We start from the raw sequence: 15,355 nt of genomic DNA on the forward strand, positions 1-15,355 counted from the left end.
AAAGAAAAGGATATTAAGAAGAGAGTGTAAAACCTTTAAAAACATAGAAAGATTGGATCTCTAATTTTTATTGGCAATAAGGCATTTTAAAATGCTGGAATTACTTGTCAGAATTTTGACTATTTGTTTGAATAAACACAAATAGAACCTGTTAGAATTTGTGCAACATTGCAGTGAAGCTAAAGGCGCCACCTACTGGTGAATGGAATAGACATTATATTCCTATAACCCTGGGAAAAGACTGATAAGACAGAGAAGAAAGTAGAAATAACACCTGGAGGACTGCTGTGCTATCTATTGCTCCATACTTATCTACTCTATGACTACTGGAGTTCTAATGGTGAAAACACAGAAGACATCTAATTAAAGTAACGTATCAGGAGTTATGACTGAACTCATAGAGTGGACTTAAGGAGACATTTGGAAACTTTCCTGGACTACCTAAAAAGAGCTATAAAGAACTATATTACTGTATTTCCTGAGGAGCAACATCAGGACTGAGTAAATGGTTTACAGGTCGATTTTTCTTTTTTTTTTTTGGTAAAAAGTTTTATTTTCATTTTCCAACAACCTATTCAATATACAGACTCTTATTCAACATTAGTCATTAACTTTCATTTGTTACTTATTCGGACCTGCCCAGCTACCACTTCCTTCCTTAACAAACCTTTCCTCCTCCCTTCTCTACTTTCTTCTACTTTCTTCATCCTTCCTCTCCTTCGCTTTTCTACATCCTCTCCTCCTTCCCTACTCTTCTCTTCCACCCTTTCTAACCCTCTCTCTTTCCCCTTTCTTCTTCCTCTCCTTTCCCCCTTTTCTACCTCTCTCTTTCCTACCTACTTTCTTCCTTCACTCACTCCTCTCCCTTTCCATTCCTTTCTGAAATGGCAGCTGAGCAGCCCCGCTTTCATTTCAAATTATTTCTATTTCTTAATTACATATTTTCAATCATTCCTTTACATTGATCCTTCATCTCCCTCCCTCTCCCCCCTTCCCCTCCCTCCCCCCTCAACTTCCCAGAACAAAGTACAGGGTATAAAATTAACAATCATAAATTAAAATACAACATAGGTCAAATCCATAGTCACTCCTCTCTCTAAGACCTTAACTCCCCTTCCAGAAACAAAAAAGTACATTCTTCTTCCAGTCCATTATATATCAGTCCATTCCACTCCTAAAATCTTCAGAATCTTCCAATTAAATTAGTATTTCCAGTTCATCAATAAAATACATAGTTTTTAATATCCAATCTTCATCAATTAACACCAAATATATATCAATCCATTCCACTCCTGAAGTCTTCAGAATCTTATAGTTTTTAATATCCAATCTTCATCGATCAAGACCAAAATGATATTCCATCTTCCAGTATTCATCAAAAATTCTTCTATAATATACCTTTCTTCCTTAAACAGTGTCCCAAATATAATTCATATTTCCAGCTTAAATTCTTAAATTTTTATCCAATCTCCAAAAATAAGCAATATTCTATCTTCTCATATCTTTAATATCACTTACATAAATCAAATAACATTGCTAATATTAATATTTCTTCAATTTACCTTACATCTGTCAAATAACATTATTAAAATTATAACTTATATCCAAAATATATCAATTATAACAATTAAATTCTATTTAACCAAATACCAACATTACATCCATAAATTTTTCTATCTGTCCTCCAAAAGTTAAACAATATTCCATCTTCCCATTCCTTTATACCTCACATATATCAAATAGTAACACCTTATACCCAAAATAAGTCAGTTGTAAAAATTAAACCCTATATATATATATTTTTAAAAAAATACCATCAAAATCACATCTTAAGCATTCTCCTTCCCCTTGTCTTCTATCTTACACATTTCCTTACACATTTTCTTACACATTTTCCACCATCTGCTCACCAATCAGCTTAACATCTAACAATAAAGGATTTCCAATCTTTAATATATTGGTGTAAAAATCTCTTGTTTAAAAACTTATTAAGAAAAGATAAGCCTCCAAAAGTTCCTATAAAAAAAATATCCATATTTGAAATGAAGAAGTTTGCAAGATTTTAATAGTTAGTTCTGTTTGCTTAAGAGCAATTCATAAACTGTAAAATCTACCAAAAAGAGAAAAAAAAAATTCAATAAACTTTTCTTCTTAAACATTGTGATAAAGAAAAAGGTAAAAAGAGAAAAAAATCATTAACAATTCTTGTTCATTCCATTTAAAAAAGTAGCTTGTTATGTTCTTCTTCTTTTGTCCTTTTATAGTTTCACTTTCCTTCGTATATTGCAAACGCCATTTTAAATCCACTCAAGTTGAAAGTTAGTTCAAAGGAAAGCTATTTAAGAGCTGAATTTAAGATTTATTACTTGCAAATTCTTGCTAGTCCTCCTACTTTGTTCTGTCTGTGTTGAATTCTCTTTAGAAATAAATCTTGGCACAGAGATGGTCGCGGCTTCTCGTTCTGTATAAACAGAAGCACCCTGGGCACGGAGCTTCGTCAGGCTAAAGGGGAGCTCTCACCCTTCGATCCCCTGGTTAAATTCCAGGGGCTCCCGGGGAGCTCTATCCAAAACCTGACCACTCTTCCCTCCCCCTTCACCCGGGGGAGAGAATTCCAAACCGTTTGACAGCCCATTTACGCTGTCAGGGACGGTTTGACGAAACCCAGGGCAGACGATCCCAAAGGAACGTCCACGAAGCCTGCGTTGCCAACCGGAAGCCCTATTTTCTGAGGGCAAAGACAATTGAGACTCTGGGGCAATGATAGACCATTGACAGAGTTTTGAGCTATATTTGGACTTATCAAAAGAAGATAAGATGCTTCAGCACAAGGAGATAAATGGGCTGTAAAAAGAAATGGTGTCAATGTTTCAAAGCATTTATGATATTATGACAAGGAATCACAGGGAGATAATGGATTTAATGAATAACATAAATGAGAAGCTAGAAAGTGCTCCACAAGGGATAATGAATAATGATCACAAAACCCAAGAAATAGAGGTGATAATAGAGGGATCAGGGGAAAAGATAGAACAGACAAATAAACAAACAAAACAAGAAGATAAGGAGAATGTAATAAAAACTTACGAAGCAAGTCAGGGAAAATACATGCTAAAAGACCAAAAAAATGTTACTGGATATGCAAAAAGATATTTTTGAAAAGAAAATAGAGATTTGGGCAGATACTCTGGAGACTTGGCAGCAAAAGATAGTAGAGATGGAATAAATACTTAAGTTAAACAGGAAAGATGTAGATAGAAATGAAGACCCAAGGGAGGAATTTGGGAGGCAGGTCAAAAAATGAATAAGAATTGAAATATTAAAATGGACAACAGATGATGGATAGAGGAAATGTTTTGTAACACAAGATTGGCTTTATTAGCAGCTAGAATAGAGGCAGAAACAAGAAATGGGGGAATATTATTATGCATATTTTATATAACATGTTAAAAGAAATAGCTAGATATAAAGTTTAGATGTTGAAAGATTGTGATACTATATATATTTTAAAGATATTGTTATTGTCATTAGAATGGGGACTAAAATATTGAATAACTAAATAATGAAGGCCTATATTTTAACATAAATATTTATTTATTTATTTATTTATTTATTTATTTATTATTTATATTTTTATACCACCCTTCTCCGAAGACTCAGGGCGGTGTACAGCAGAAATAAAACATTAATATCGACAGTTTAAAATACAATAACCATTAAAAATCTAATTCAATTATGCTGAAAAATTTAAAAATTTTGAATAAAAGTCATAAATAAAATTAATCCCCTTAAAATCCCATTAAAACATTCAATTTAAAATTGTATCAGGCCAGCCCAGCTTGATGAAAAAAGAAGGTTTTGAGCTTGCGCTTAAAGGTCCGAAGATCAGGGAGAAGTTGTAGCCCAACGGGAAGTTCATTCCACAGAGCCGGAGCTCCTACAGAGAACGCTCTCCCCCTGGGGGTCGCCAGCTGACATTGTCTGGCCGACGGCACCCTGAGGAGGCCCTCTCTGTGGGAGCGCACAGGTCGATGGGAGGTTATCGATGGCAGTAGGCGGTCCCGTAAATATCCCAGTCCCATGCCATGGAGCGCTTTAAAGGTGATCACCAGAACCTTGAATCGCACCCGGAAGACCACCGGCAACCAGTGCAGCCTGCGCAGGAGAGGTGTTACATGGGAGCTACGGGAAGCTCCCTCAATCCCCCGCGCGGCCGCATTCTGTACCAGTTGGAGCCTCCTGGTGCTCTTCAAGGAGAACCCCATGTAGAGAACATTGCAGTTATCCATTATATGTATAATAACATTACAATTACTATAAGTATGATCTAAATAACAAATATTATTAATACTATCACTATTACTTGTATTCAGATGAATGATAACCAGATGCCTCACTGTTCATTTATTGATATTGATGTATATTCAAAAAAAGAAGAAGACTGTTTTAAAAGCAGACTGAGGCAACATTTTTCCCTCAGTCTCTCCATGGAGACTCCTGGTGAGCCCAACTTACCTTCAATGGCAAAGATATTAGACTGGAGATCATTGAAACTGTCTTTGAGCTGATCAAAGCTGGCAAGAATTTTAAAAAATTGATTTGTGGGTTCTGAGGCAATCCGTTTGAGATTCTTTTGGGACTCAGGTGCATTAAGGTGATTACCAATCTGGAGAGACAAGGAAGGAATTATTGAGATAACATTTTGCATTCTATAGTCAATCTTTAAAAACGTTGAAAGATGCAGAAAAAGGAAAGAGCAATAAGCGGGTGGGAAGCAGTAAAGAGTGAAGTACAGGTCGTCCTTGACTTACAACAGTTCATATAGTGACCATTCAAAATTACGACACTGAAAAAAAGTGACTTATGACCATTTTTCACATGACTATTACAGCATCCCTATAGACATGTGATTTACATTCGGATGCTTTATGATGGTTGCAGCGTCCCAGGGTCATGTGATCCCCTTTTGCCACCTTCTGACCAGCAAAGTCAATGGGGAAGCCAGATTCATTTAACAACCCTGTTACTAACTTAACTACTGCAGTGATTCACTTAACAATGCCAACAAGAGTGGTCGTAAAATGGGGCAAAACTCACTTAACAAATTTCTCATAGCAACATAAAGGATATATGTTAAGTTCGGGAAGTAACGAGGCTGGAGACCAGGGTAGTGACAACAGCTCTTTAATATATGGCGAACCCAGCAACCAAGCTGGGGAAAAACAACCCTTTATATACTGTTTAACTGGCGGCTTCAACCAATCAGCAACGTGCTTGTTTCCCGCCAAAATATTTAAAGATACATAACACTATAAGTCCCTTTTTTTCAGTGCTGTTGTTACATTGAACAGTTACTAAATGAATGGTCATAAGTCGAGGACTACCTGTCCATGAGCAATTGATGGATATGGGCTGTCATTGACTTACAACCATTTATTTAGCAACTATTCAAAGTTACAACAGCACTTAAAAAAAAGGGACTTATAACTGATCCTTGCATTTATGACTCTCACAGTATCTCCAGGGTCATATGATCAAAATTTGGGCATTTGGCAAGCAGCACGTATTCACGATAGCTGTAGTATCCTGGATCATGTGTTTCCCAGCCGATTTCCAACTAGCAAAATCAAGGGAGGAAGCCAGATTTGTTTACCAAAAGTAGCCAAAAAAGGCCATAAAATCAGGCACGATTCACTTAGCTTGCCTGACTTAGCAATAGGAATTCTGATCCCAACTATGGTCATAAGACGAGGACCATCTGTACAGGTGTAGAATTAACTTTTACTAATGGGGAAAAATATGATCTTATTAATTAAAATATACATCTTCATTTTTCTCCTTTTGAGCTCATGTTTACATATTAGCAATTAATATAATGTTTATAAGACAGACTACTTCGATACTGCTTGGTGGGTCTCTCCATTAGCCAGATGGACAACACCTCTGGATACTTTACCCCAATGATTAGGCGCAAAATGTTCTTTTTCTTGACAGCTTCTATATGTCCCCTGTCCCTGTCTGAGGCGTCCCCATCCGTGATAATGACAATCACTTTGTTTGCTTCTTTTCGGGTGCCACGTTCGGGAATGAAGACTTCATTTCTGTCACCAACAAACACAGGAATTATTATTTAAACCAGTGAACTTGCCAACCGGGTGTTGTAGTTCACACTTTTTACAACAGACAGTTTTGAGAAAACACGGATCTGAACTGAGGAAACTGTGAAGCACCCTTTCATTATTGGGACCTGAAGGCACATGTATAACTTTAAACATGCGTGTGGCCTCTAGTGGCCTTGTCGTAATTTGATCCTTCCAGACATGGTCAGGCTAAAACTATGCTAACACAACAAGGCTATCTGCTGGGGTAAATTGAGGTTAAGGCTACTATTTATGGAAGGTTTCTAATTTGGAAAGTTGTATCAGCTAGAAGCTTATACAGGTAGTCCTTGATTTACAAGTATTCGTGTAGTGACCGTTCAATTTTACAACGGCACTGAAAAAAGTGAGTTTTGATCATTTTTCACACTTACAACTGTTGCAGCTTCCCTATGGTCATGTTATCAAAATTTGGACACATGGCAACTGGCTCATATTTATGACAGTTGCAGTGTTCCAGGGTCATGTGATCACCTTTTGAGAACTTCTGGCCAGCAAAGTCAATGGGAAGCCAGATTGATGTAACAACCGCATTACTAATTTAACAACTGCAGTGGTTCACTTACCAATTGTGTCTAGAAAGATCATAGAATGGGAGCAAAGCTCACTTTACCACTCTTACTTAGCAACAGGAATTTTGGGCTCAATTGTGGTTGTAAGTCAAGGATTACCTTTACCTTTTGCCATACCACAGCACAGAATTTGTACTACCCTCTTCACTCCCATCGCCATAACCAAACTAGATGCAGAGTGTAGCATTGTTTATGAACTGGTTTGTACAACACAGTAAACTAAGCCGGGGAATAATCATGGCTAAACCATTTAACAATGGCTTTAGCATCAGATAACATGGCAAGCCACAGCCATCTGTGGTAATTCCACTTCATCGTGGCTGGATGAAGGTTTTGTTTTCCAAACATTTTCTTAAGACAGTAAAAAGTAACAAGTGACTTGCAAGATAGGAAAAACTGCATATTCCTTCTCAGTTATATGTCCCCATTTCATCCTGGTGGGAATATCAGAACCAGGAATGCCACCCCAGCTTCCCACTAATCTAACCAGAGATTAGAAACATTATTGTACTACAGTAAACCAGCTTTGGGGCAATATGTCCAAGTGAATTAGGCAAAACATCATTTCAAACTATAGTTAAAGCCCCCCTGTTCCTCCAATGCAATGTATGGATGGCCTGCTTGATTAATCACCAGATGTTTCTACCCAATTGTGATCTAAATCTTTAGAAAAGACACACCATTTTAAATCTCCAATTTGACTGGATTTCTTCTCAGACTGCCCTTCCCCCCCAACCTCCTGCCACCGAAAGGGAAACTACTCACGCTACAAATTTGATAGCTTTGAAGGTGTTTGTTATTTGCTCGGCATGAACCACATTGGCCAAGAGCTTTTCAGGATTTGGATCACTAGTATAGTTGTTAAAATCAAATTCGAGTTTGGCATCTTCTGAAAACTGCACGGCAGCAAACTGGAAGGATGGAAAGAGAAAGAGACTGGTGTTAATGGCATGGCTGGAAAGGTCATTTGCAAAACACAGCACGTCTCTCACTGGTCAGATGAAAACGTGCTGTTGAAAATCATTAATCTGGAGTCAATACAGAATTTTGAAAACGTTAAAAAGAATTTCCCAGCCCTGATTATAATTATGGCAGTTTCCTTAATGAAGGCAGAGTTGTTTTGAATGATTTTTTTTAACAATGTCTCATAAGTTGCCCTTTATGAAATCAGTCAATGGACCCACTTTCTGCCTGTGGATCCACAATTACAACACTGCAGCAGAAATGGAGAGGTCCAACATCAAGTGCCTGCCTTCCTTTACTCCCTCCTTTCCTCCTACTGTGTGAATTTATAGAAGAGGCAAATTAAGGTTTTTAATGGTTATGTCCTCTGATATACCAAGTGAGCCTAAACATTTTCAGGCTGGAATAAAGAAATACTCTTCTAAGGGAGGGAGGGAGGGAGGGAGGGAGGGAGGGAGAAGAGGAGAGGAAGGGAGGGAGGGAGGAATGGATAGAAGGAGGGGAGGAAGGAGAGGAGAGGAGAGGAGAGGAAGGAAGGAAGGAAGGAAGGAAGGGAGGGAGGGAGGAAGGAAGGAAGGAAATACATTTTTCCATGGCAAATAAGTTAATTCTGCCTCTTAAAAATTCAAGGTTCTTATGCAGAACCCATCCAGTACATGGTACTCAGTAAGAGCCCCTTACATGTACAGAACTGTTCCACAATTCTTTCATGACGTCAATCATGAATTGCTTGATAGTCATGAATTCAGATGTTTTCATGCTTGCTGACCCATCAAAAAGAAACACCAGATCCACTTTTCCTTTCAGGCACTCTGTGGGATGAAAGAAAAGAAAGAACATCTCAGGTGAAAAAAGGGCAGTTGGGATTTCTAGACTGTTGAGGAAATTCCTATTGGCCAAAAATTAAACAGACCCCGGATGAGGGCATCTAAATCTTTCTAAAGATTTAGATCACAATTGGGAAGAAACATCTGGTGATTAATCAAGCAGGCCATCCTGACCTGGAATGTGCACATGTAAAGCTGCAGAAACTAAACTGGATTGGATTAAAGATTCCCCAAGTGTTTAATAACTCCTTTCCACTGTCATATTAACCATTACAATTAAAATTTTAATAATAATGCATCTCCTTACTCTGATATCCAGTTGTTATGTTCTTGGGGTTCTGCAGTTTGATGTCAAACAGGTAGCAGATTCCACTTACGTAAAGATTTTTGTCACAGTGTTGTTCGATGCCTGGCCCACATGCCTGCAGAAGAGAAGGTTTTACTGTTCCTATCGTTATTGAGGAAATGAAGGAAACTGGAGATGAAGAAGTGCAGAGGTTAGTGGCCATATAAAAAGCAAAAGGGATGTTGGCATTCTCGGAAAAGAGATCCAGAAGAGCCATGAAGATCATCCGATCATCCTGTGACCTGTGCTCTTCTAGATGTCCTTAAATTGGTATCTTTTAGAGATTTTGGGGGGGACTGTAATCCCAGGAGAGATTCCGAAGACCGAGCTCACCTACAAATTGACAAGTTGGAGAGGTCTGAGCTAAATTAAATGAGTTATTCCACCTTTGGCCCTGAGCAGAACGCTGATATAATGGATGGAACAGACTTTCTCAGGTGTGACCCCTTCTCTCTAGAACTCATCCCCCCCCACCCCAAAATATGCTTGGATTTCTCATTCTTGGTTTTCTGGAAGCTTCTGAACATTTTTTATTCTAGAAACATTTTTGATTATTCCAATGCTTAGTGAGATTAGAGCAGCCATCAGATTTTACGTTTGTTTATGTTGATTTTGGGGAGTACCCGGTGTTTCTCTAAGTTTGCTTTCCTTCCTGCAAACCTTTCATCACCAGGCTGAAGAACATCACCAATGCAAGGAGGAGTAGAGTTTGCTGGCTCTTTATATGTGGTATCTTGATTGGGGTGTTGTTTCTTCCCTGATTTCTTTTTTGGTGGGCATCATTTCTCCTTTGATTATTCTTGTTCATTTGGTGCTTCTCTTAATAGGTGTGGAATGAAAAAGGAAGTCTATGGGGATTCTCAGTCATCCCGGTCATGATTGTCCTAAAGGTACTTATTAAAAAAAGGCATCTGGACTTTCTTTGCTTTTCCTTGAAGACATTTTGCTTCTCCTCCAAGAAGCTTCTTCAATTCTGAGTCAGAATTGAGTCGGAACTGAAGAAGTTTCTTGGAGAAGCTAAATGTCTTCAAAGAAAAATAAAGAAAGCCCAATTGCCCCTTGAAAAAGCACATTTGGGACAATGAAGAAGGTTAAAGAATCCCAAAGAAGTACCTGTAAGAGTTCTGTGATACTTGGAGATTTGGCTTGGTCTAAGACCGTGATAGCAAACCTATGGCATGCGTGCCACAAGTGGCATGCAGAGCTATATCTGTGGGCATGTGAGCATTGCCCTAGCTCAGCTCCAGTGCGCATGTGCACGCTGGCCACTTGATTTTCGGGCCTTCTGGGCCCACCAGAAGTCAGGAAACGGGCTGTTTCCAGCCTCTTGGGGGCGGGAGGTTGTTTTCGCCCTCCCCAGCCTCCCAGAAAGCCTCTGGAGCAGTGGGAGAGAGAAAAATGGGTTTTCTGGTACCACCAGAAATCGGGAAACGGGTTGTTTCTGGCCTCTGGGGGGCTTAGACCACTGTGCCATCGCATGCCAAAAGGGGGGGGGAATGTGGGGGACGTAACGGGGGTCACACGCACATGCTTGGGGGGGCTGGGGATCACTGAATTATGGGTGCGGGCATGCACGCGGGTGACCCCTGCACACTCTCCCTGCTTTTGGCAAGCGATGGCAAAAATGTTAGCCATCACTGGTCTAAGATGTCTACATTTCTCATTTGCAACTGGGATTGAATATGTCAGTGTGTTGTGAAATTAAGGAGTTTTTAATGTGTCTTCTGACTGTCAGTTGATGTTCATGCATGCATTTTCTCAATTTTCTGCCTGTTGTGCCCCACACTGTTGTTCCGCTTATAGATGACTCCTCTTATATCTTCTGTGGCTGAGGGCCTTTGGGTCGCTTAAGATGGTCTGGATAGATTTTGTTGGTTTATGGGCTGTCATGATGCTAGGATTGTACTGTGGAAGCTTCAAAAAGGTATTTTTCATATAGGGTAAATGTATCCCTTTCGTGGTTAGGAATTTGGATAGTTGTTTGATGCATAGATAAAACTTTTTGATGAAGTTATACGGATATCCATTGTCTTGGGATATGTTATATAGATAGTCTATTTCTGGTTTTTGGAATTCTGGATAATTGCCGTGTTTTTGCTTGGCAGTAGGGAGTTTTTAACATAGCTTCTCTCTCTTATGTACTATTGGATTGTTGCTATGCTACTTGATCAATGTGAGTTTTGCAGCCCATTTGGGGTTGTTGTTTGCCACAATTTTCCTTGTGTGTGTGTGCTGGAAGGCTATTTCTTGTTGCTCTCTTGTGTTCTGAATCAGGTTCCATGAAAAGAATTACTGATGGTTTTACCTTTTTTGATAATGATGAATGTGCTAGTCACATAACTTAGATTGTGGATAAGGGATTGGATTGGATAGATCATATTCTTGATTGTATCTGTAAGATTATTGTTTGCAGATATCCTATCATTGGTTTTTTTCTACAAATCCTGAAATAGGTTATCCTCTGGATATTCCTTTGATCTGTTTGTATATCTGTCCATCAGATTTGAAGTAGATTATGAACGAGAGGACAGTAAACTTCAGAAATCTGGATGTTTCAAAGTTTTTGTGTTCTGATAATAGGACAGGGCAGGGCAGGACAGAATATTTGATCCGCTGCATAAGCTCTCAGAGTACACACATATAACAACAAAGTGATAGGTCATAAATCATAAATCATAGTTTCAATCATTAATCATAAGAGACAAACAACAAGTGATAAATCATAAGATACCAATAAATCATAAGATATAATCATAATCATAAGATAATAAGGCTTTATGGGTGTCCTGTTAGGTTTGGAATTGAAGATTTGGGGGAGATTGTTATCTGGGATTTTTTACTACTCAGAATAATTTGTTTTTCATAACACATGAACTAATTAACCAAATTAATTGGTTAATTAATTCCCAGCGCAAGTTTGATAAAAATATATGGACGCTGAGTAAATACTTGTCTGCAAATAATGTTGCCTGCATTTTAATTCATGTTCACGTAAATACTGCTTTTCTTCCCAATCTCAGGGATGAGAAGCAGTTTTAAAAATCTACCTCTGCCTGTCAGAGAGCAGTTTAAACCAATGCCCAAATTTATCCTCCCTTCCAGACCAAACTCACAATCATTTTATTTCCCTGCATATTGGTTGCCAGGGTCATGCCGAGATGGGGTACCGGAGAGTTCTCTGCAAAAAGAGAACGAGAGAAAGAGATTAGTTAATGCTGAAGGAGATATTACCTAAATTTTCTCATAACAGGTAGTCCTCGGCTTATGACCATAATTGGGAACAGAACTTGCTAAGTGAGGTAGTTTAAGTTAGTTATTGCTGGTTTTCTAACTTTTTTTTTGCTAGGTTGTTAAGTGACCCACATGGTTGTTATCAAATTTGGCTTCCCTCATTGAGTTTGCTTGTCGGAAGCCAGCTGGCAAGTCACAAATGGCGATCACATACCCTCAGCCCATTGCAATCATCACAAATATATGCTGATTGTCAAGCGCCCAAATTTTGATCACATGACGATTGTAAATGTAAGGAAAGGTCATAGTCACCTTTTTCAGTGCTGTCGTAACTTCAAACACTCACTAAACAAATGGTTGTAAATCGAGGACTATCTGTATCCATAAATATTAATCCTTCAGGTCTGTTTCAGAATATTTCACCCAGCCTCTGACCACCTCCTTCTCTTCCCCTGCTCACATATACAGATAGGCACCCTACAAATCATGATTGCAGCTTTTAGCACTACCAATAACACTTAGACTTATGTAGACTTATAGGACTTTTAGAAACCATGGTGGCATAGTGGTTAGAATGCAGTACTGCAGGCTACTTCTTCTGCCTGCAATTTGGCAGTTCAAATTGACTCAGGGTTGACTCAGCCTTCCATTCTTCTGAAGTCGGTAAAATGAGGACCCAGATTGTTGGGGTCAATAAGCTGACTCTGTACACCTCTTAGAGAGGGCTATAAAGCACTATGAAGTGGTATATGCTATTGTGATTGCTAAATACTGCTTCACAATGCTTTTACAGCTCTCTCTAAGTGGTTTGCAGAGTCAGCGTATTGCCCCTCAACAATCTGGGTCCTCATTTTACCTACCTCGGAAGGATGGAAGGCTGAGTCAACTCTGAGCCAGTCAGGATCGAACTCCTGGCTGAAGGCAGAGTCAGCCTGTAGTACTGCACTGTGCCACCATTACTTTTTAGAAAATCGTGCCCTTTCTCCACCATTGTATCCTTCAGTGGGCCTTTTACTCACAGCCACAAATAATTTAAAATTCTTCATTTTACCCTCAAGTGGAATGTCCTCACATTCTTGGCTCTTCAAATTACATTGGTACACTTTGCCTGTAGAATTCTGCTCTCCGGGGGCTCCTACAATGACCCTGGAAGAGAATAAATAGAGGAGGTGGGATAATTTTAATAATAACAAATTAATGTTTTTCCTAATACCTCCAACAACAATGCTGCATGCTATTGTTCCCCCCTCCCTCAAAACGGTTGGAAAACCAATTTTGGAATTTTAAACTTGTGTTTTTTTCATTATTATTGTTCTTCCTGTTAACTATTATTAATATAGAATATAGATGACAATCTGCTGCTAATACTTTAGAATTAGCAGTTTAGCACTTTAAAATTATTTGGGCCTCTTTTGCAAGGGGTATGGAACTAATATTGCAATATATTAATTAGCATTCAATTAAGGGGAACCATGTGTACCAGTATATATGTGTGTTAGTCTTTTTTTTAATACACCTTTTCCTTTTTAATGTTTGTTTTGTTTTGTTTTTTCTCATTTGTTTCTTTAAAAAATGTGGTGTTTTGTATTTTAACTTTTTTTTAATATAATGAAAGTAGAATTTTAAAAAAAGTGTTGGAAAACCAACTTGGTCCTGTATTTCTTGGAGGAGAGAGAACAGGCAGGGAATGATTGACTATGAGCCAATTCCTGCTGTTTTACCAAATGATAAAAAAAAAAAGTAAATTCTAATTTGATATATAAATAAATAAGTTTCTGCAGATCCTGGAAGAACATTCTCATTTGTCCTGCTCCATGCAAAGAAGTAAATAAATAGCTAACTTCACTCTGCCTATTTCCATGTTTTCATGACAGATTGTGTGCATTTACCTGGTTATTTGTAAAGAAATACCTGAATATTTGCAATAGGATGAAATTGTCAGGCTGTCATTCCCCTATTAAAATTCTCACTGAAAGCAATGAATGGAGCAATACAGTTTAGCTTGGCCTCAATGTTGTACCCAGCAATCGCATTTCCTTCCAAACATGTAATACAACTTTTTTTTTTTGGTCACAACAGTATATACAAACATCAACATAAACAATAATTAATCATGAGAGAAAAAGTATATATAAGTAAAAGTATAAGTAAAAGTATGTATATAATACTATAATAGAATAGAATAGAATAGAATAGAATTTTTATTGGCCAAGTGTGATTGGACACACAAGGAATTTGTCTTGGTGCATATGCTCTCAGTGTACATAAAAGAAAAGATACGTTCATCAAGGTACAACATTTACAACACAATTGATGATCAATATATCAATATAAATCATAAGGATTGCCAGCAACAAGTTATAGTCATACAGTCATAAGTGGAAGGAGATTGGTGATGGGAGCTATGAAACGATTAATAGTAGTGCAGATTCAGTAAATAGTCTGACAGTGTTGAGGGAATTATTTGTTTAGCAGAGTGATGGCCTTCGGGAAAAAACTGTTCTTGTGTCTAGTTGTTCTGGTGTGCAGTGCTCTATAGCGTCGTTTTGAGGGTAGGAGTTGAAACAGTTTATGTCCAGGATGCGAGGGATCTGCAAATATTTTCACGGCCCTCTTCTTGATTCGTGCAGTATACAGGTCCTCAATGGAAGGCAAGTTGGTAGCAATTATTTTTTCTGCAGTTCTAATTATCCTCTGAAGTCTGTGTTTTTCTTGTTGGGTTGCAGAACCGAACCAGACAGTTATAGAGAACAATAATGAAGAGAACAATAGGACAGGAACGGTAGGCACTTTTGTGTTCTTATGCACGCCCCTTATAGTCCTCTTAGGAATGGGGTGAGGTCAATAGTAGACAGTTTTTGGTTGAAGATTTTGGGGTTTTGAGTAGAGACTATAGAGTCAGGTAGTGAGTTCCAAGCGTTTACAACTCTGTTACAAAAGTCATATTGTCTGCAATCAAGTTTGAAGCGGTTGACATTAAGTTTAAATCTATTGTTTGCTCTTGTATTGTTGCGATTGAAGCTGAAGTAGTCTTTTACAGGAAGGATATTACAATAGATGATTTTGTGTGTTAAACACAGGTCCTGTCGGATCTGTGTTCATTCAACTTCATCACTGCAAACAGAACTGTTTATGTTTCTGGATACAGCAAATGAGTCAGCAGAAAAATCAACTCAGTTGCTGTACACAGATGATGGCCTGATAACACCAAGGAGCAACCTTGAGTTTGGAGTGGACAAAGACCCTGTAACAATATCA

The 15,355-nt window shown here is 38.3% G+C and overlaps 2 protein-coding genes across 5 annotated transcripts in view; one reads left to right on the forward strand and one right to left on the reverse strand.

Annotated features, from left to right (window-relative positions):
- ITGAL (integrin subunit alpha L) overlaps window positions 1–15,355 on the reverse strand; it is an 81,226-nt gene that overhangs the window by 30,454 nt on the left and 35,417 nt on the right. Inside the window, exons 3-9 of the mRNA XM_058179433.1 lie at window positions 13,149–13,243; window positions 11,980–12,044; window positions 8,828–8,942; window positions 8,375–8,505; window positions 7,496–7,641; window positions 5,957–6,101; window positions 4,516–4,666 (exon numbers count right to left, since the gene is read on the reverse strand). Coding sequence (XP_058035416.1) covers window positions 4,516–4,666; window positions 5,957–6,101; window positions 7,496–7,641; window positions 8,375–8,505; window positions 8,828–8,942; window positions 11,980–12,044; window positions 13,149–13,243 — 848 coding nt within the window. The remainder of the gene's footprint in view (window positions 1–4,515; window positions 4,667–5,956; window positions 6,102–7,495; window positions 7,642–8,374; window positions 8,506–8,827; window positions 8,943–11,979; window positions 12,045–13,148; window positions 13,244–15,355) is intronic.
- Window positions 10,699–15,355, forward strand: part of SEPTIN1 (septin 1) — a 52,513-nt gene continuing 47,856 nt past the window's right edge. The window contains exon 1 of one of the 4 annotated variants that reach the window (XM_058179460.1): window positions 10,699–10,790. In XM_058179460.1, coding sequence (XP_058035443.1) covers window positions 10,719–10,790 — 72 coding nt within the window. In that variant the 5' untranslated portion in view covers window positions 10,699–10,718. The remainder of the gene's footprint in view (window positions 10,791–15,355) is intronic. The other 3 variants (XM_058179462.1, XM_058179459.1, XM_058179461.1) reach the window with 3 other exon arrangements.

This window comes from Ahaetulla prasina, chromosome 4 (genome assembly GCF_028640845.1).
Source record: "Ahaetulla prasina isolate Xishuangbanna chromosome 4, ASM2864084v1, whole genome shotgun sequence".
Taxonomy (NCBI): domain Eukaryota; kingdom Metazoa; phylum Chordata; class Lepidosauria; order Squamata; family Colubridae; genus Ahaetulla; species Ahaetulla prasina.